Raw genomic sequence first — 21,980 nt, 5'->3', positions numbered from 1 at the left:
TGTAGGGGGGTGAACTCCTGAATGACCCAGTGGGGGGCACCAGCCACCTGCAGGAAGGAGGAGGTGTGCTACCACATCCCAAAGAGATTCCAGCAGACTAAATCTCTAAACGTAAAAAGCCAAACTGTAAAATTTTCAGAATAAAACATGGGATATAGGCATCAAACAAGAAAAAGTATAAAACTTAAAAAAAAGATAACCCAACTACATTTCAAAAATTTTTATATCTATGTGCAGAAGACACTGTAAAATATGAGAAATCATAAACGTATTTCTAAAATATATAAATTATGAAAAATTAGGATTCAAATTTTTCAAAGAACTTCTATAAGTCAACATGAAAAAGACAAATAGCTCACTGGAAAAAAAAATAAAATATATAAAGAGGCAATTCAAAGAGAAAATCAGAATGACCATAAACATAAGAAAACACATCTGTTCACTGAAATCAGCCTACTATAAGCAATAATTATTTCATATATTCCAGGTTGTATAAAAAAAAAAAAAAGAAAATCTGAATATACTGCGAATGTAGGAAATTCTAAAGTTTGGAATGTAAATTGATATAACCATCTCATAGATCAATTTGCCAGGCCTGGTAAATTAGAATTTCTGCACGGCCTATGACCAAGAAATGAGTAGGCATCCATGCTAAAAATGTTGATTAGCGCAGAAGGAAACATGGACAAGGGTGTTTATTAAATCTACATTTATAACAATAGAAAAATATAAATAACCTGATCATCTCTAGGCAGGAGTAGAGATAAGTAAACCATGGCTCATATGGACAGTGGAATACTACAGAACAGTTCACATAAATGAATTCTCATCCACAGCTTCAAGTTAGTGGTTACCTCTGGAAAGGCAGAAAGTAAGAAGGAAAGGCAGAGAAGCCCTTTGGCTGTGTCTCTAACGATTAGGTTCTTAAAATGTCTGAGCCTCAATTCAACTGAAAGAAAAATGACAGAACGTCCCTGCTGATCTGGGAATTAAATGAAATAACAGACTGGCTGGCTGTAGCACCAAGGTCACTGTGAGGCGAGTATACGTCCCCAACTCAAGGAGGCACTCGGAAAACTTGCTGCCCAGGGAGAAGCCCGTGTTTCCCAAGGTGCTGTTCCCACAATAAAAGAACTGTCCCCAGAGGCAGCCGTAGTGGAACCACGGGTCTACTTGGAACCAGTCGGAGTTCTTTAGGACAAAGGTTCTCCACATTTTTCCAGTAATAAATCTCAAGGAATGGAAGGAAGGGGAAGGGAGACAATTGTCCACAAGGGAGGAAAAAACAAAAATCAACACCACGGTTCAGAATTTCCAAAGCTGGGACACGAATCGGTTCAAAGATAAAGCTCATTTCATAGTCAGGCTTTTGAACTGCATCTAAAATGTAAAAACTACCCATTTAATAAATAAATAAATAAATAGATGTAGACATTCAGTAATGCGGGAATAACAACTTAGAGTAAATTTTTTTAGAAGAAACGAAAACTTGAAGACTCAGAAGAAATCGAGCCTATGAGATAGAACATCCTTACTTCCAGTTAAATTATCGTTATCATCATCATCCCCTTCTCCTCTTCTGAATTCCAGGCAAGGGGGAAAGAATGAGGAGAAAACTAAAGTAGTCCCTGTCGTCAGGAAGTCAGAATTCAGCGGGAGCGAACACACGGTAATGCCAGAAGGTGGCACATAAGAACCACACAGGGCACAGGGACCCCAAGCCCCTGGGGGATGTAACGAAGAGGGGACACTTGATCAAGCCCTGACCCTAGGCAAAGAGCACTCCGGGGAGAGGGAACAAGCACAGACGCCCCAAGACAGCAGCCCAGCTGGCATGTCTAAGAAATAAATAACAAGACCACAATGGCGAGGGCAGAATGAGAAGGGGGAAACGGCCTCATACTGGGCTTTGTTGGTCAAGGTACGCTTCGAGTAATGCAAAAGCCATTTGAGAGTCTGAGCAGAAAAATTACGTTACTTAAGGTTTAGAAGTATATCTCCGTATAGGAAAACAGACTGCAAGAGGGCAAAGGCAGATAGGGAAAAGAAGAAGAAAAAAGAGTAGGTAAAAGGGCACTGGAAGAGTCTAGACAGAGGAGGGCAGCTTGGGGCTGGGCCAGCAGCGACAAGCAGAGGCTTCAAGAAGCGGTTAGATTATGAAAATGTTCTGAAAGGAGAGCTGCCAGAATTTGCGGACAGATTCAACACGAGGTCTGAGAGAAAGAAAGGAATCAAGAATGACTGCCAGGTCGTGGGCATAGCAACAGATAAATGGACTCGCTGGATGCTTACGAAGCTGGGGAAGGCTCTAAGAGCAGATGTGAGTGGGCCAGCAGGGAATCCGAGTTCCGTTTGGGGCATGGTTAAGTTCAGGGCGATGCCTAACCCTAGGGATATGAGCGTGGGCCATTCAGCACTCAAAATCCCGAGAAGGGAAAATTCCACCGAGCAAGCTAAGTGGGGAGAAGAGAGGAGGCACCTGGGCCAAACCCTGGCGTCTCCATCACTCGGCAAAGCAAAGCAGGCCAGACCTGGGGGCCAAGCGAAGGAAAGAGCTCACGGACGACGTGTCAGTGTCACAGCGGCTTATGCAACCATGACTCGGCTTGGCAGCATGAAGGCCAGTGGTGACCTGGCCAGGAGGGGGTCTGGTGAAGTCCACCTTAGGTGGAAGACCCTTAGGATAAAGAGCAATGAACATGTTCTAGAATTTCACGTTCGTGCTTAAAGTTAGACGATGTAAGCTGACAGCGGAGTACATATCTATCCCTCACTGTTTCCCAAGAGCCCAAGTGCTTGACAACGTTCTCTGGTGTTAATGACTCATTCTTCAACCTTGGGAGTAAAATGGCTCTCTCACACTCGCTACCGAATTCCTAGCGTAAATTCATCACGTCCTTGGCTTTATGTAGATTGCCCCATAGCAAGTGCGTCTTCCCAGATCAGTAGGGAGGAGAGGTCAGAAACTGCTACGACACCACTTGGGCAACCTGGAATCCCAGAGGTGCAGGGGTTTGGGGAAAACTACTTGGACATCTGAGCACAGAATGGACTGGAAGCAAAAAGATCAATCAAAAGGTTATGACGAGGGGGGCTGATATTTTCTTACAGACGTGTCTGAGAGAACGCTGGAGCTGTTGGGCAAATCTGAGCTCCAAGCCAGCTTCCCAAGTGCACTGACTGCTGCTGGATTCCCCAGAATTCTGTTGATCTCCCTTTCTGCTCCTGTGCTGCTATTCATTATCTGTTCCATTTCCCCAGTTCCTAAGATTGGCCAGCAAAATCAAACACAGTTTTTACTTTGTTTTTTAGACTTTTATTTATAGATAATGGTAGATGTGCAATGTTTGTGTGTGTGAAAACATTCCCAAAGATGACCAAAGCGGAGGACTGAAAACCAGCCTGAGTCAGCACTTCCTGAGGAATTTTCACTGACTGCCAGCCTAAAACTCGAAAGCAACGCTAGACTTTGGCACAGGCAAGCCACCCCCTTGACTGCCTGGTCTAGAAAACCCACACTCCAGATCCTGTGATGACAGCCATCACACATCAACACAGTGAGAGGAGACCGAGCATGTACAATCCCCTCCTGGAAAAGGGAAAGGAGAAGAGAACGCGTGGGAAGCGGCTACCAGGAAATCAGCCCTCCATTAATTCCCTCTTGCAGAGGATCCTGTGACCCAGGAACACCAGCCAAAGTGTTTAGTGTGGAAATGAGTGTGCACAGCTCGAAGTCGATAACACGTAGCTAGTCAGTATCACTTTGCCCCCTTGGTCTCAAAATGGTGCCATACTTAAACACGGGCCTTTTTGACTTGAAAACGTTAAAAGTAGAGGACGGGCTCCAATATGAAAATACTTACACTGCCAAGAGACATGAGCAAAACGGAGTCAACCGAGGGAGATCACAAAAGAACAGAAATAGACTAACACCATCACAAAGAAGAAGACGAAGCCTTTTTGTGGCCCTACAATGGCCAACGGATTCTGGCAATTAGGAAATCAGGGCTATCTCAAGAAAAGCAGTTCAGTACGGCATTCAGGCTGCAAACCCAGAATGGCAGGGCTGGACTGAGCCGGGAGGGAGGCATCAGATCGCGGAGGAGAAGGCTCAGCAGGTAGTGCTCTCTCTGGGGCCCTTCTCCCCCTCCGGGGGCCACACTTCTCTGGAGTAGCAGCCTTCCAGGAACACTCTTCCCTGCGCTTCACCACCTCCCTCCGCCACCGCCGCTCTCCATTTAACAACAACCGTCTTCAACAGTGTCATCTCTGCCGTGGCTCCCTCCATCCCACCCACCACCACCGTTGCCCTCATCCCCTGCGGCCACAGCTCTTTAGGGGTCCAGGCAGGAAACTTCTACCTGGAAATTCACAAGTACCTCAAATTCAAACGCTCTCAAAGACAACTTCTTCTTTCCCGCCCAGATCTAATCTACCACATGTTTGTTTTTTTTTTTTTTTTTTTTTTTTTTTTAATTCTGGTTAAGGGTACTGCCATCCGTGTAGGTAGCCAAGTTCAGACCTGGGATTAGCCTGGACTTTCTTTTCGCTCAATCTCCTCATCACCCTCCAAATCCCGGCATTTCTCCCTGCACTCTCATTCCCTCCTTCCATGTGAGCTGTGCAGCCTTAGTTCGGGCTCTATCTCGCAAAAAACAAGGGCCAGATAACCTGCAGGTCTCCCGCCTCCAAGCCTGCCCTCCCTACACTCCACAGTCTGCTACCAGGGAGGTCATGCCGAACGGCAGACTTCATCATACTGTTTCATGGGGAACATTCCTAACAAGGCATGTAAGAAAGTGGCCTCCAGACACACAAGGACACACACACAAACATGCACAATAGTTCAGTCACCACGTTATGCCGGGAAAACAAACGAACACGCCATCTCAGCGGCTTACAACAACAAAGTTTCACTTCTCCGTCTCATAACATATCAGTGTGTGGGTAGCTGGGGCTGTTGCAGTAGTCTTCATTCCAGTATCGAAGTTCAAAGAATTAGCCCCAGCCTGGGATGTGGGACTTAAAGCGTGGGCTCAGAGTGGCTTGTGTCACTAGCCAAAGCCAGCCGCGTGGTCAAGCCGAGGCCGAGAACACAAGCATGACCTGGAAGCCTCCTTCAGGACAGAGCAGTGAGTGCGGAGGAACAAGGCGATCTGCAGGTCACAGGTGTGCTTAGATGGGCACAGGCATGCATGAGAATTCAACCAGAATGAGTAGTTTTTTCAGACTGAATTATTTTAAAATAAGTGTGCTACCTTTTTTCTCCGTCTATTTCCTACAAATTCTTCCGAATTCAGAATAAGCATTTCCTAAAATGGGTTCAGTTAAACTTTGCTGATGAGGAATCTAGGAAAGCAGTTACTCTGGCCTTACAGACCGGAGCTTGTTACACTCTGTTTAGTTGTGCACTCTCCTTGCCCTGCAGAAAAGGTTCTCCTGACAAGTATGCCTCTTGCACTTACAATAGGTACCAGATGATACATATTTGCTGAATGAATAATGCTCTCTGCCAGGAACGCTCTCCCCCTTACCCACATGGAAAATTCCAGGAAAGTCTTTATCATCTAAAGGCTCATCTCGATGGTCTATAAAGATGTCCTTGGTCCCCACCATCCAAACAGGGCACCTACCATGTTACTGCCATTTTTTTTTTCAGTCCATCTTCCATACTAGAACAGGAGCTATCTGAGAAAAGAACCGTGCGTCCACGAAGTTCTACGTGCTCAGCACTTACAGTGACTGGCCCACAGAAGGTAACTCCCACATGAGTGACCTTGGACATAGAGACAGAGAGGAACACATTTACTGAGTGGGAAAGCCAGGATTCAATCTCGGGCCCAGACTGTTGGCTCTGCTATGGCACCACAACTCCTTAGACCTCAGACCGCTTCATCATCTCACGTCTGTAGGTCCAGTCTCTGCCCAGGCCAAAACCCAGCAGGCCCTCAATAACTATTGATCTGAGTAAGTGCCGTATTAGCCTAAGATAAATCCAAAAGAAATGTCTAAATGTCCATCACAAGGCTAAGCCACACTAAAAAGACAAATGAAAACAGGGGCACCTGGGTGGCTCCGCTGGTTGGTTAGGCCTCAGACTCTTGATTTTGGTTCAGGTCATGATCCCAGGGTTGTGGGATCAAGCCCAGCGTCGGACTCCTCTGCTTAGGACTCTCTCCCTCCGTCCATCCCTCCCTCCCTCTCTCTCTCTCTCTCTGCCTTCCTCCCTCCCTTCCTTCCTCTGCCCCTCTCCCCCGCTAGCACACTCTCTCCCTAAAAAATAAAACTTAAAAAAAAAAAAGCAAAGTCAAAAACCAAAAACACACCACAAAAGCAATTTTTCATGTCATTTGGCCAGTGATATAGGTGTATAACTATTTCCAAAATTTTTGCTCAGTCAGAAGTTCATAGAAGCAAACAATTTTGTTACTATTTAATGTAAAATCTGCAATGGTTCTCAGCAATCAAGCTAGTGATAGCAATTACATGCATTTATAATTATGTACTAAAGATAAAATGTCTAAAAATGTCATTACACTAATAAAATGTAAACATTCCTGGGGCGCCTGGGTGGCTCAGTCAATTAAGTGTCCAACTCTTGATTTTGGCGCAGGTCATGATCTCACGGTTCGCGGATTCAAGCCCCCGTCAGGCTCTGCACTGACAACACAGAGCCTGCTTGGGATTCTCTCTCTCCCGCCCCCTCTGCCCCTCCCCTGCACACGCCACACAGGTGCCCTTTCTCTCCCTCTCAACATAACTAAATAAACTTCAAAAAATAAAATAAAATGTAAACAGCACTTGAAACCTGTTCAGAAGCTGTGCAAACCAAAACAAGTGGCATTTGGTGGTTTAGTTGCCACTTGGTTATAAAAATAATAACTTTGTTCAGTTAAATTACATTTATGCTGGAACACAAGACAGGGAAAACCTGAAGGGGCAAGTGTCTAATCCTCCTACAACACTTGTCTAGAGACAACGCCTAGTTTGCTGTTACAAAATTAGATGGTAACATGTGTCAATTATACATACATGTATAATGTATGTACGTAAATTATATAACTTACAATCAGTTATTCAGAATCCTTGAGTCATAAAAGCATACTTCACTTTCCATCCGAACGTCCTCCATGTGAGAAAACACAGGCTCGTAACCAGAGAAGTGAATCTGTGCGTGTACGAAGGTCCACTGCATCGTCCCTACTACACCTGCTACTGTATCTGAAACTCTCCCTTCTGGTACGAGAATGGCAAATACTTGCTCAGTAGGTGTTAGTTAGGATGGTTAGAACCATCAAGGAATGATCCCTAGAAAACCACTGAAATTCAAACATTACCTGGGGGAAAACTACTAGTTAATACGTAAACAAAGCTTTATGAAATTAGATTCACTGAGCCCCAACAGTGACGACCACAAACAAGGTTCCTTTGTGGCTTTACCCTGAAGCCCGACCAGGAAAGGGCTGAGGCAACACCAAGGCAAACCCGAGGAACACGGCACCGAGAGGAAAGCGCATCAAGAGAGGAAGGGACGAAGAGCAAACTCAAAATCACAGCCACGCGGTCAGAGAGGGGTCTGAACACAGCAGTGCCAGAACCTTGGGGAGGCCTTGCCTTTATTTCTCTCTGGCTTAGGAGAGCCGTCAGTGAGGCCATCCCAATTCCCTCACACCCTTCACTCACACTCAGATTGCTGGTTGCCTGGCAAGATCCAAGGTTCCTCTCCAAGTCAAACACGTCTTGCGCCACGCGGGCTACCGTCTCGAGGACAAAGAGCTTTAGAAAGTCAATACGCTCAAGTATACGATATATAAAAACATATATATAAATGCACATAACATACAACAAATAAAAGAGAAAGGGGTTCCTTATACCACACTTGTGATTTTTTCCGAAAAACCGAACTCTGATTTATCCTATTTTTATTATTTTCTTTAATATTTGATTTTTAGGTAATCTCTACACTCAATGTGGGGCTCAAACGCACAACCCCAAGATCAAGAGCCACAGGCTCTTCCGAATGAGCCAGCCAGGCGCCCCTCAATCATCCTATTTATAAGTTATTTTCCTATAAAACTCCCAAACACTGCTTTCATTGCAGTAATGTTAAATTTTTGATTTCTACAAACACAGTACTTAGGAGAGGGTTCGAGTCAAAATACCAGGGTTCAGAGCACTGCTCCTCGGCTCCCTAGCTGCATACCCTTGAGCAAGTGATCTCATCTCCCTGTGCCTTGGTCTCTTCATCCAAAAACAAGAACAGGAAAAGCACCTGCCTCACAGGATTGCTCTAAGAACTGAAGATAATACATGCAAAGCATTTATTAGTAAACATATTTTTTTAATAAAATACACAAGAAGTCTTATTTGCTGAACAATTGTATTTGTAACCAATTCCTCTGTAGATCCACTAAGCATTTTGAGAGAGAGAGAGAGAGAGAGAGAGAGAAAGAGAGAAAGAGAGAGAGAAAGAGAGAGAGAATCCCAAACAGGCTCTGCCATCAGTGCAGAGTCTGACATGGGGCTGGATCCCATGAACCGTGAGATCATGACCTGAGCAGACAGCAAGAGTTGGATGCTTAACCAACCGAGCGCCCCAGTCACCCCTACAAAATGTTAAGTATTAACAGTTATCAGAATAACCTAGGTAGCTTTCAAAAACTGTATTCCTGACAGCCAAATGGCTGGTTAAGAAATATGATTCAGTAATAAAAATGCAAATAATTAATAAACACAGATAAACAAACATACACGCACACTTCAAGCATTTTCCAAATATTCTAAAACACGCATACCACTCTCATAAAAAAAACAAGTATCGGGGCGCCTGGGTGGCGCAGTCGGTTAAGCGTCTGACTTCAGCCAGGTCACGATCTCGCGGTCCGTGAGTTCGAGCCCCGCGTCGGGCTCTGGGCTGATGGCTCGGAGCCTGGAGCCTGTTTCCGATTCTGTGTCTCCCTCTCTCTCTGCCCCTCGCCCATTCATGCTCTGTCTCTCTCTGTCCCAAAAATAAATAAAAACGTTGAAAAAAAAAAAATTTAAAAAAAAAAATAAAAAAAAAACAAGTATTTTTAAACACATAATCTTACTACAGTGAAGTAAATGCATAAACTACTTCTAAAACTATGTTTTCAAGAATATACTTCAAAAATAAACCACAAAAAAACATCACGAATGTTTTCTAACGCTTTCCCAGATTGGCTGGTCTTAATTTTACTGTCCTTGATATTCCCAAGATAACAATTTTCTGAAGGTAATAAGAAAATAATTTTTAAAAACTGAAATCAGCAAATTTAGTACAAAAACACATTAACTATACCAAGAACTCAACAAGGCCACCTTTGCCAAACTTGAATTAAAACCACATTTTTAAATAGTTGAGGTCTTAAACGTTAACTGTAAAAACACTGTCCATGGTACCCCTGGCAAGCTCCACATCTTGAATAAGCAGAAGCTTAGTTGATCGACAAAGGAATTATTTACAAATTCACTTATTCAGCAAATAGGATTTCTTATCTGTATTTTATTACCCTGATAAATTAAAACAATATGTACACTAATAAATACATTTCACTAAGTGGTCAAAAATAATTATAATCAAAATAATTTAGTCATGCTTTTTATAAAAAGGAAATGGTCACCAAAAAATCAAAATGAATTTACACCTAGCAGTAAGTTAATAACACGATATATCTGTTGCAAAATGAGTTGCCACCGAGTAAATAAATTAATCTTCAGTGTTGGTAATCTTAAACATAAATTCAATATTCTAATATTGTTTTTACCACACGCATTTTTTAAAAGTCATATACTTACATATTACTTTGGAGTCTGAAAATTCCGTATTGTGCGTGGCAGGTTTTAGAATATGATTACTATCTCTCTGTGCTTGTACGCTTATCTGTATCTCAGGAAATACACGAAAACTAAGGGAAAACAGTAGTAAAGAAACATCCTTACCGAGTCAATGGTTGGCATGATTCAGACTTCGAACGTGGGAAGGAGAGAAAGAAAGGACACACGAGTGCCCGAAGACAGAAGCCCACACTGAGCAACCCATCCGCCCACCCTAAAACTTGGAATACGTTAGCCCGCGCTGTTCTCTGAACCGGGAACTGACCTGTGGGTGGGAGTGGCCTGTAGCTCAGTCATGGGATGGTATTTTCAATAACAAAAACGTAAATTCTGGCATTTTATTACTGACAAGTAAAAATTAAAATAGGTACTCACATAGAAAACAATCAGATATAGAAGAACTGCAAAAAAAAAAAATACACGTGGAAATCCACCCTTCCATCATACTGAGCGACATTCACATTTTAAATGAGACGTATGTTAATTTTAGAGCCATAGTTGGAAAATACCATGAATGTTTACCGTGAAGGCTTTAACATCTACCTTCAAATACAAACCAAAATTCAAATACAAACCAAAATCCCTAAGACTAAGTATTGTAGGGCAGAGCTCACAAACCACAGTCTAGGAGTCCCCGGGCTTCCCTCAGATCCCTTCCAGTCAACCACAGAGTCAAAACGTGTTCACATGAATCCCGTATTTAGCATCAGCCGCTGTCATTGTGTCAGCACCTGTGCTAATGCTCAAAGCAACGACGGGTCAGACTGATGGCCCCTTAGCACAAATCAAGGCAGCAGCATCGAACTGTACTAAGTCAATGAATTTGTCATGGCTATGAATTCACACTTCAAAAACGGGGGTACGGTTTCACTGACGAGTGTCTTTGATAAAACAGAAAAAAATGACTAATTTTATGAACATCTGACTCCCGAGCACACGTTGGTTCAATAACCCGTGCCCCACGCCAGGAAAAACTCTCCGTGGGCCACACCCCAAGTGTCATGGAGCTCTCAAGAAAGAGCACCTGTGACCTGCCCGAGTCGTGAGCAGACCGAGCGCATTTTTCCACGGGCTCGCGCTTTCACGTGCAACGGTGACCGACGAGCCGCATCTACAGGGGCCTGCGCGTCTGGCAAGCACTTCCTCACACGAGGACGAGCAGGCCTGGCCCTTCAAGGGCTGCCAACTATAAAACCTGAGCTTTGGTAGGAAGTTGACATTTTTCTGATCCACAGTAGTATTAACAAATGTGATATTTTGATACTGTTTAAAGAAATGTGTCAACACTCAGAAAATCCACCTAAGTCAGCGAACCAGTATTTCCTAAACGGTCAATGAGCGACAACAAAACCATGCGTGGGTAAAAGATGCATTCAAAGAACAAGACAGACAAACTCTAATGTAATAGAACATAAAAAATATTTTCAAAGGATCTTGCAAAGAAGAATTAGCAGCGGAAATTGAAATACTTAGGCTGAAACCAAAAACCTTCATATAACTGATTCTCTTACCACCCATGTCTCTTAAAAACAATCACCCCAAAAGTCACCCCAAGTTTTTGCCGATACAAAAATTCATTAAAGTGAAAATGTAATGTAGCCTAAAAACTCATTAGAAAGCTCACGTAAAATCACGGTCTAGAAGTCGGCTGCACTCAGAAAGTCATCAGATAATACATAAAAATAACATGTTTGAAAGACATCTTCCCCATGCACAGGCTTTATACCAAACACGTACACAGAAGTCACACGGTTTAAGAATACAATGGTTTTTAAATATTTGACTGTAACCGACAGTATTTGCATTTTTGCTCCCACCTCATTTTCTCAACATATGGAACCAGATTCAAAGCAACGGGAAAAATGGACAATCTGAAGTCTCAGCACCAAAACCGTGACTGGTAACAGGGCACAAAAAGAAATTATCAGACAAATTTTATTGGTTCTCTCATAAAAATCAGGAAATGAAAAGAATAATAAGTAGGTCACCATGGAAAGTACCACTCATAGCAAACAAGAGTAAAGAGAAAGTACATTCTTACAAGGAACAACAGTTTACATTTGGAAAAAGCAAAAATCTAATCTTCTATCAGCAAAACATGTACGGAATCAAGCAACGGAGAACAATAAGCTACAATTCTGAACATAACAAGCTAGCTGGGCTGCTCCGAACCAATAAACACCCAAACAAGACTAACGAATGAGCATTTTTTCATGGGTCTTCGTTTTAGGAGTCAAACCATCTTTTACTACATAAACAGTAAGACTCTCAGATGGAATTTTAGAAAGCAAGACAAGACTTCTACCCATCATGCCCTTGTCAGCACGGATGGTGAGAAGCTACACTCAGCAGCGCTCTGCCCCCTGGCGGTGTGCTTCTGGCTCCCAAAATGGAGGATGGCTTCAAAAACACAAAGAAAGGGGCGCCTGGGTGGCTCAGGCGTGGAGCATCCGACTGCAGCTCAGGTCGTGATCTCGTGGTCCGGGAGTTCGAGTCCTGCGTCGGGCTCTGTGCCGACAGCTCGGAGCCTGGAGCCTGCTGCGGATTCGGTGTCTCCCTCTCGCTCTCTGCCCCTCCCCCACTCACACTCTGTCTCTGTCTCTCAAAAATGAATAAATATTTAAAAAAATTAGAAAACACAAAGAAAATATCTGATATTCTATAAAAATGGTCTTGTCCATTCTGCCTAGGTCAACTGGGCACTAGCAGCAATAATAAACTTAAGGAAGTTTGAAACGTCAGAAACTGAAAAAAGTTTAAGCAAATTCATCTCGTTCACACCTAGAGTTAACGCAGACAATTCCAGTTTACTCCTCTTGTCCTGGCGGAATTATTACTCACGTATGTTCCACACGGTTCTCTCTTAACGATAATGCCACGACAACATTTAAAAAGCAACTCCCAACATGGAGGAAACGTACTTCAATATAATAAAGGCCACATATAACATACCCACAACTAATATCCTTAACTGTGAAAAGCTAAAAGTTTTTCTTCTAAGATCAGGAACGAAACGAGGACGCGCACTCTCTCCATTTTTATTCATCATACTATTTGAATCCTATTGGAATAAATGTATTTGGTAAAGTTGCAGGACACAAATATACAAAGATCTGTTGCCATTTCTATGCACCATTAATGGACTTCAAAAGAGAGATTGAGAAAGCAATCCCAGGCACAAATGCACCAAAAATAATAAAATACCTAGGTATAAATTTAGGCAAGGAGGAGAAAGACCTATACACTTATAACTACAGACGCTGATGAAAGAAACGAAAGACAACACAAATGAAAAGATATATCATGCCCACTGGTTGGAAGAATATTCTTCCAATGGAAGGGTTCCCAACTTGAGGGAAGAATATGGTTAAAACGTCCATACTACCCAAAGCAATCTATAGATTCAATGCAATCCCTATCAAAATACTCAAGGTATTTTTCACAAAACTAGAATAATTCTTAAATTTCTATGGAACCACCGAAGACCCCAAACAGTCAAAGCAATCTTGAGAAGGAAGAACGAGACTGGAGGTATCATGCTCCCTGGTTTCAAACTATACCTGCGAAGCTGCCAAAACAGTACGGCACTGGCACAGAAACAGACACACAGATCAACGGAACAGAACAGAGAATTCAGAAATAAACCCACATTTATACAGCCAATTAATCTTCACCAAAGGAAAAAGAATTATACAACCCAGAAAAAACAGTCTCTTCAATAAATGGTGCTGGGAAAACTGTACAACTACATACCAAAAAATGAAACCGGACCACTTTCTTTTACCATATACAAAAATAAACTCAAAATGGATCAATAAAAACTTATCTATAAGATGGGAGACTATAAAACTCCTGTAAGAAAACTCAGGCAGTAAATTCTTGGATACTGGTCTGAGCAATATCTTTTTGGATTTGTTTCTTCAGACAAGGGCAACAAAAGCAAAAATAAATGAATAAAACTACATCAAATTAAAAAGATTCGGCAGAGCAAAGGAAACCATCAAAAAAAAGGGGGGGGGTAATGTACACAATGGGAGAAAATACTTGCAAACCACATATCACATATATCCAAGCAAAGAGTTCACACAATGCAATAGTGAAAAAAAAAAAATTAAAAAATAGGCAGAGATTTTTTTTTTATCTGGGGGCACCTGGGTGGCTGAGTCGGTTAAGCGTCCGACTCTTGATTTCAGCTCAGGTCATGATCCTGATCAAGGTCTGTGAGTTCAAGCCCCATATCGGGCTCTGCGTGGCCAGCGCAGCGGCCAGCGCCGACCCTGATTAGGATATTTTCTCTCTCCTCTCTGCCCCTCCCCACTCGCGCACTCTCTCTCTCTCTCAAAATAAAGAAATGAACATTTTTAAAAAATGGGCAGAAATTGTGAATGGACATTTTTCAAAAGAAGACATACAGAAGGCCAACACATGCATGAAAAGATGCTCAACATTAGTCCTCATCAGGAAAATGCAAACCAAAACCCCAAGAAGCTACACTTCTACACTTCACACCTGTTAGGGTGGCTGTTACCCAAGAGACAAGAAATAACAGCTGCTGGTGAGGATGCGGAGAAGAGGGACCCCTCGTGCACTGTTGGTGGGAATGCAAAGTGGCGCAGCCACTGTGGAAAACAGTACGGAGGTTCCTCAAAAATTTTTAAATAGAACTACCCACCATACAACCCAGCGACTCCACTTCTGGGTATTTATCCAAAGAAAACCAAGAGACTAATTCAAAAAGATACAGGCACCCCTCTGTTCACTGTAGTCTTATTTACTGTAGCCCAGATATGGAAGCAACTTCAGTGGTCATCAATGTATGAATTTGAATAAAGATGTGGTATTCATACACCATGGATTATTAATCGGCCATTAAAAAAAATAAAATCTTGCCATTTACAACAACATGGATAGACCTAGAGAGTATTATGCTAAGTAAGTCAGAGAAAGACAAATACCATATGACTCCACTTATGTTAAGTCTGAAAAGCATTAACAAACACCACCAATGACAACAAAAATAGAAATAGACTCAAAGATACATAAAATAATTGTCAGAGGGGAGAGGGGGTGGAGGAGGGACAAAAGAAGGGAAGGAGAGTGGAAGGTACAAACTTCCATTTACAAGATAAATACGACCTGGAGATATCATGTACAACGTAGGGACTTTAGTTAATAACATGTAACAACTCTGAACGGTGACAGATGGTAGCCAGATTGATTGTGGAATCTCCTCCTAATGTCCGTAAATGGGTATGAATGCTGTATCACTATGTTGTATACCTGAAACTAATAATGTTGTATGGCAACTGCATTTTCATCACTCTCACTCACACACACACACACACACACACACACACACACACACACACACCACAGTAAAGCATGCTGTGTGTAAATGAACGTAAAAACATGACCATGCAAACAAGTGCAACAGAAGTTCACTTCATTTTCTATAGGCCACACAATGTAATTTTCTTTGACACCAAATTTTTTTTCGAACAAAAGTACAGAAATCTTGGCTACTTTCCAGTCACAGTAAGCTACTCAATTTCAGTTCCTCTAAATAATTTCATTCATGACACACACCTGTAAACTTGCAAGTATGAAACTTCAAATTATCCTTATGTTCTGGAATCAACTATCAGGAAAATATCTTCGACGTGGGCTATTTCACCTTAAAAAGTACATTTACTTTCTAAGTTAAATTATAACACAATTTTGGTCAATCACATATGCCAAAATGCTGAGTGAAGTTTCACATTTGTATCGTTGCTAGAAGCAAACCTCGACCAGATGACCGAGACGGGCAAAGGAAAGTCCTCACGAAACCCCTCACTAGCCCTCGGCCTGCTTGATTTAGCCCCGAGGCAGGACTGGAAATGTTAAGAAAAGCTTCTGCTCGTTCATAGTAATGCATAAAGACGGTCCAGCTTTGACAACATGCCCACACCTGCCATCAACTCATACATACGGGGATCCTAGCTAGAAGCCCACCGATGGATTCTCATCTCAGGTCCGCCAGCCCTCAGTGGCAGCTAACAGGCGGGGGGTGCACCCCGACCTGGCTGATGGGTCTGGGAGATGTGGCCGAACTGCTTAGACTCTAACTCAAGTGTACACGTAGGTCAATTTCTCAGCTCTCTCCTAGGCTTCTTCAAGGCGAATGAGCATATCCTAACTACAATCGGCCAGGAAAATAACAGAAACAGCCAACTTTTGAACAAAAATCAACAGAATTTACCTAACCTGAAAATAATTTTCAGTTATTCAAGAGATCAGTTTAGCTTTATGTACCATGAGTAGTATTCATATCCATTTCATTTACAATAAAGGAAAACAGATTTACATCACGATAACTGCTAGGATTACTTATTAGCATTTTCTGACCTCATAGCTAAGCTCAAGTCTGGTAAAACTGTTTATAAACAGAATAACCAATGCCTAGTAATAACGTTTTGCACACAACTGCTCGATTAAATCCTTAACGACATAACACCAAGCCTTCTCTTCTGCAGCTTCCCACCAACTTGGTACAAACCCTGACCGTCTGTGACTCTGACTCTTTCAAGAACACGGCAGAGCCACTTCCACTGCTGTGCTATTAACCACAACCAAAACTTGACAGTTCTAGAAAAGACCAGTTACAACAGTTACCTGCCATTAAGTCTATAAACTGCAGAAATTAAAATTAGTTTTCATCGGCAAGAGGAGAGCAAATGGAAGCTGGTCTCGATGCGGTTTCAATTTAAGATGTGAGACAATGTGAGACAAGGGTTTCACCTCAGACTGACCGGCTCACACCCATACAGACGTAAAACTCAACCAGTTATTACAGGAAATAAAGGTTAAAAAAAAAAAAAAAAAGGTTACAACCACCACTGAGTTCCAAGTCAAAAAAAAAAGACAGAGATGCCTATAAATACTACAAACACATCATTGGCCACTGCCTGTATCATTATGTATTAGTCACCAAAAAAAGGGATCTTCTGAAGTATCAATGTTCAACAGCCCAACTGCTGTTTTCAAAACAGTCTCAAATATAGTTCAGGGGTATGATGCAGCATAGTTACAACCTAAGTACTAGTCTGGAACATAGATGGAGCTATAAATTATGCAACTTATCACCACTTCCTACTCCACCTCTGCTGACAAACCAGAGTTGTTTTTTACACACACCTCTGGGTAACATGAATCACCGCATTACTTCTCCAGATTAACCAGAATATTAAAATATAACACATTCACCTTCAACAAAGCACATGTGGGTGTCTGTGCAAATTCTAGATTATTTTTTCCCATCGGGGCAAAAAGAAGACAATGAGCTCAATAAATTATTTTTAAAAAACTGACTTTAAGAACTACCTTACGAAGTAAAATGGTCCACCGCCTAGAATAGTTTTTGCATTTAGGTGTAACCTTTATGCAAAAGAGAAAACACGTGAAAAGATAAATCTTTAAAAGCCTAACAAATACATTTCAGTAAGTTTTTAAGACGCATATGCCCCATGTTTGGTCAGGAGCAAAGGTGTGTACGGAAAGGACGCCGTATTCACCGTTGCTTTTCCACAAGAGTACATTTCTAAGCTCTTGCTCTCATGAAATCAGGAAGAGAAACACAAACCAAGGGCTATGAGGACAAGACTGGGATGAGTTAAACAAGAGAACGCCACAAACCAGAGGGAGACCTTTGGGGAACCAGAGAAGCCCTCTCCCGCGAAGGCAGAAGTGAAGATTAGCAAGAAGGGTTCTACCGTGACAAATAGTAAGAAATCACGAAAAGAAAGAAAGCCTCAATATTAAGAAAAGAACAGGACTAAAAAGCTTTAAGACTTTATTAGGGGCCATAGTTTTCCACAGGAATCAAGACCTTAATTCAACTTAACACCAATCTCCTAGTGATAAAATATCAACGTTAAGTTTAGATCAACTCTCGTTTTAAAATTCCAAAAGAATCTAGGAGCCAAGTGAGGAAGGGGTTGAAAAATACGCGGTAAGATAGAACCTGCTTTTTGTGTGGAAGCTCTCCTTTTACACATAAATGTGAATCTGAAAGAAAAAAGGAAACTTATCAACCAGGTTGATTTTAGAACATACTCAGATTTTCTTAAAAAGTAATGTAATCCAAACACCAAGTTTATCATCTTACTAAACATAGAAGCCACAGAATTATCAGTGATTATCAGGATTGCCTGAAATCACCAGTCACAGATGATTAACATAGTTATACAATTTGATAACAAATACTGATCGCTGTACCCTCCTCCTCAAAAAAGCAAACAAAAGAAAATAAACCACAACTGTACTCTCCTATCCATACATGGAAAGATTATCCAAATATTTAAATATAAGGAGGCTTAAACTGCATTGTTAAAGTCAAATTCTGGAGTAAATTTGCCTAACATTTATTGAAAATAACAAAGGCCTAGATCATGCTTACATTCTTGTAGAAAACTAAGGAAAATGATTTGTGATGGCCAAACAGAGTAACAATTCATCATCAGATGGTACAAACTTCTAGACATGAGTTTAGATACAGCAATGTGAACCCGTGAGCCTTGAAATATTGGTTTAGAGAAATACTAACATGAAGGTTTACCTGCATCATAATGAAAAACACAACATGTTAAATGTGAAAGTCAACTTCCAAGGCCAGAATAAATTTAATAGTATGCAAAGATTCCCCAAAAAACTTAATATTAAGCATGAACGAGGTTCTAGAGAATGAAAAACTAATATAAATAACACAAAGACATTTTTAAAAGCCAATTTTCGGGGCGCCTGGGTGGCGCAGTCGGTTAAGCGTCCGACTTCAGCCAGGTCACGATCTCGCGGTCCGGGAGTTCGAGCCCCGCGTCAGGCTCTGGGCTGATGGCTCAGAGCCTGGAGCCTGTTTCCGATTCTGCGTCTCCCTCTCTCTCTGCCCCTCCCCCGTTCATGCTCTGTCTCTCTCTGTCCCAAAAATAAATAAACGTTGAAAAAAAAAATTAAAAAAAAAAAAAAAGCCAATTTTCTTTGTTATGAAAAGCTTTCCCATATAATTCTGGAGAATCATTTCTAAAAAGAGATCAAGCATAAGTGGGGAGAAAAAACTAACTGAAATTCACGACCGTGATCCAAAATAGTCCTTCAAATTTGCTTTGCTTCAAGACACTTACAGAGGCACTTTTCACCCTCAGAGTAACCATGGAAAATAAAAAGTACCTCTCCAAATGACAGGCCAGTTTTAGCAACTACTAATATCTCTAAGAGAATAGAGAAGAAGTTTCGAGTGAGTGCTTAAAAATGGAATTTTTTGAAACCAATTAACTATAATCTGTTTCTGGTTTAGATTTTTTAAAATGCCAACTCAATTCAAAATCTCAAACAGTAAACTGAAATATCTATTACTAAATTGAAAAACTATTCCTTTTCTCAACCAGACTTGGGAAATCTCTAAAAAACACAATTATAAATAGATTCATTCATACAGAAAAACAAAACAACCACGTTCCAAGAAAATACTTTACATCCGAATTTTTGTAACCAGAGAGAAGAAAAATGAATCCATTGTTCTCAAAGACAACATCGTACTAAAAGTCAAATTACTGCCCGTCCGTCGCCTTTCAGAAGACGTGCTGGTAAGTCTACGAATGACCACCAGTACGTGTTACCAGTTTGCCTCCTAGGACCTAAGTGAAAATCGTTGGAGAGGATGAGCTGCGAATCAGGAGTAACTTGTCAGTGTTGAAACTGGCAACCGAAGCTAACAATGCGTATTAATATTCAAGTAAGTACTGAGATGAATGGCTCTGCCCAGCAAGGCGGAAGAAATCCTTCCCCCCGCAGACAAGACCAAGAGGTTGAACACGAAAACGTCAACGTTACTCAAACGGACGAACTGGAGTCTGGCGACAGGAGAGGATGCTCACGACAACGTTCACATCTGCCCACTCGATGGGTGCCTGAAGGCTGGTGTGGGAGCAAATGACACCGACTCTGAAGCGGCTGTCGGAGCCGATCAAGACTAGGTGCTGGGGAAACAGTCCCCCGGGAGTGCCGGCGTCCGGTGCAAGGTGCACCGCACGACTACGCCCGGGCTCCGCACTCGCCCGCAAGCGTTCGCCTCCACCCTAACCCGCACGACCCCTCCGGTCCCGGCAGAGCGGGCCTCGAACCCAGCCCGCAAAAACCCTGGAAAGCCTCGCAGCCGCTCGGCCATAAACAACTGCCATTGTCCTAGGCCAGGAGCGAGTGTGACTTCCTCCTCTTCCCTGGAGCACGCCCAGGGCTGGGCGCCCCCCGGCGAGGCCCGGGAGCCGCCGAGCGACCCTGCCCGGCCCCGCCCCCGCCCCGCCGGGTCACCGCGGACGCCCGCCCCGGCCCTGCGGGGGGAGGGGCGCTCCGGCTTCAACCTGGGAGGCCGGCGACGAATGGGAGAAAACCTTTCTTTCCAAGGGAGTTCAATTCCGGGCCGCGTTATCAGCAAATGCGCACGATTAGAACTTTCCTGATATTTACTTTACTCTCGCGGCTGGCAACCCCCGAGTTTGCAAACCCACTGGAGCAAAACACCGCCGGTCACATGCTCGCCCGAGTGACAAAGGTCCGCGTTACCCACAGCCCGGAGCGCCGCGGACCCCGCGCCGCAGTCAGGGGCAAACGCGGTGAAGTCACGCCCGCCTCCCGCCGCAGGGCCTCTCGGCGCCCGGCCCGCGACCCCCGCCCAACCGCGACCCCCCGAGCCCGGCCCGCGACCCCCGCGTTCTGCCCGCCGACCCCGCCCCCGGCCCCGCCCCCCGGCCCCCAACCCCCGGCCGGGCCCGCGACCGCGCCCCCGGGTCCCCGCGAGGCACGCGACCCCCCCGCCCCCCGCGGCACAGGTGACGACGCCGCGCCCGCGCCGGGCCCCGCGCGGGGATCTCCCCCCCCCCCCGCCACCACCCGGGCCCCGGGGCGCAGAGTGGGGCCCGGGGGCGGGGTCGGCGGCGGGGGGGAGGGGGCCCCCGCGGGGGCGCCGCCGGGGCTCGGGGAGCGGGGCGGCCTGAGGGGCTCGGCGGAGGGGGAGGGGAAGGACGCTCACCTCGGTGGGCTGGCTGATCTCGAACAGGTCCAGCCGGTTGGCGTTCCAGTGGTGGATGATGTCGGCCAGCTTCCGCCGCTCCTCGTCGCGGCCGCCCGCCGACATCCTCCCGGCCGCGCTCCTCGGCCCGCGCCGCCGCGGGGGTCGGGGCCGGGCCGGGTGGGACCGCGCGCGCCCACAGGTCCGCGGGCCCGGCCGCCCCGCGCTCGGCCGCCTCCGCCCGGCCGCCCCGCGGGCTCCGCAGCCTCCTCGGGCTCCCGGGCTCCTCGGCCGCCTCGGCCGCCTCAGCCGGCCCGCCCCGCGTCAGCCCCGCCGGCCGGTGTGCGCCCGAGCGCCCGCACACGCCGCCCGCGCGCCCCGCCCCGCCCCGCCCGCCGTGCGCGCCCCCGCGCCCGCGTGCCCGCCCCCGCGCGCCCGCGCCGCCGCACCTCGGGCGGCCTCCGCTAGGTGCTGCTGCGCCGGCCGCCGACAGGCCGCCGCGCGCCGGGCCGCCTCACCTCCTGCGCGCCGGGGCGGGGCGGGGCCGGGGCCGGGGCCGGGGCCGGGGCCGGGGCGGGGGTCGAGGGGCGGCCGGGGCGGGGCTCGGACGGGGGGCGGGGTTCGGACGCTGCTGGGTTCCGATGGCGCTGGTTCGCCGGGTGCCGGGTTCCGACGCGGCTGGGTTGGAACGCGTGGGTTTGGGTTCCGACGGTGCTGGACTGGAGGGTGCCGGACTGCGGGGATGCTGGGTTTGCAGGGTTCTGGGTTCTGACGGGCGAGGCTCGGTTCGGAGGGTGCCAGGTTCGAACAGGTGGGGCTGGGTTCCGACAATTTGGGTTTGCAGGGTGCTGGGTTCCGACGGGCGGGGCTGGGCTCCGAGGGGTGGTGCCGGGTTCGCACGGGCGGGGCTGGTCTGGGACGGATGGGTGTGGGCAGTCCAGGGTGGAGGGACAGAAGAACGCCGGCAAAACTCCCCGAGGGCGGGTTGGAGGGCGCCGGAGTCTGGCAGGTACTGACCTATGTAGGCAGCAGGGCCTGTGTCCTGCTCCCCTGTCACCCCGCCCGGTTTCCCGCGGGTGTCTCTTGG

The 21,980-nt window shown here is 45.2% G+C and overlaps 1 protein-coding gene across 1 annotated transcript in view; it reads right to left on the bottom strand.

The window, feature by feature from the left end:
• AFDN (afadin, adherens junction formation factor) overlaps positions 1 to 21,021 on the bottom strand; it is a 142,247-nt gene extending 121,226 nt beyond the window's left edge. The window contains 1 exon segment of the mRNA XM_030316790.1: positions 20,915 to 21,021. Coding sequence (XP_030172650.1) covers positions 20,915 to 21,019 — 105 coding nt within the window. The 5' untranslated portion in view covers positions 21,020 to 21,021.
• Between the last annotated feature and the right edge of the window lie 959 nt (positions 21,022 to 21,980).

The sequence above is a fragment of the Lynx canadensis genome, chromosome B2, assembly GCF_007474595.2.
Source record: "Lynx canadensis isolate LIC74 chromosome B2, mLynCan4.pri.v2, whole genome shotgun sequence".
In the NCBI taxonomy this organism is placed as follows: Eukaryota; Metazoa; Chordata; class Mammalia; order Carnivora; family Felidae; genus Lynx; species Lynx canadensis.
This window is presented reverse-complemented; position numbering and strand designations above follow the sequence as displayed.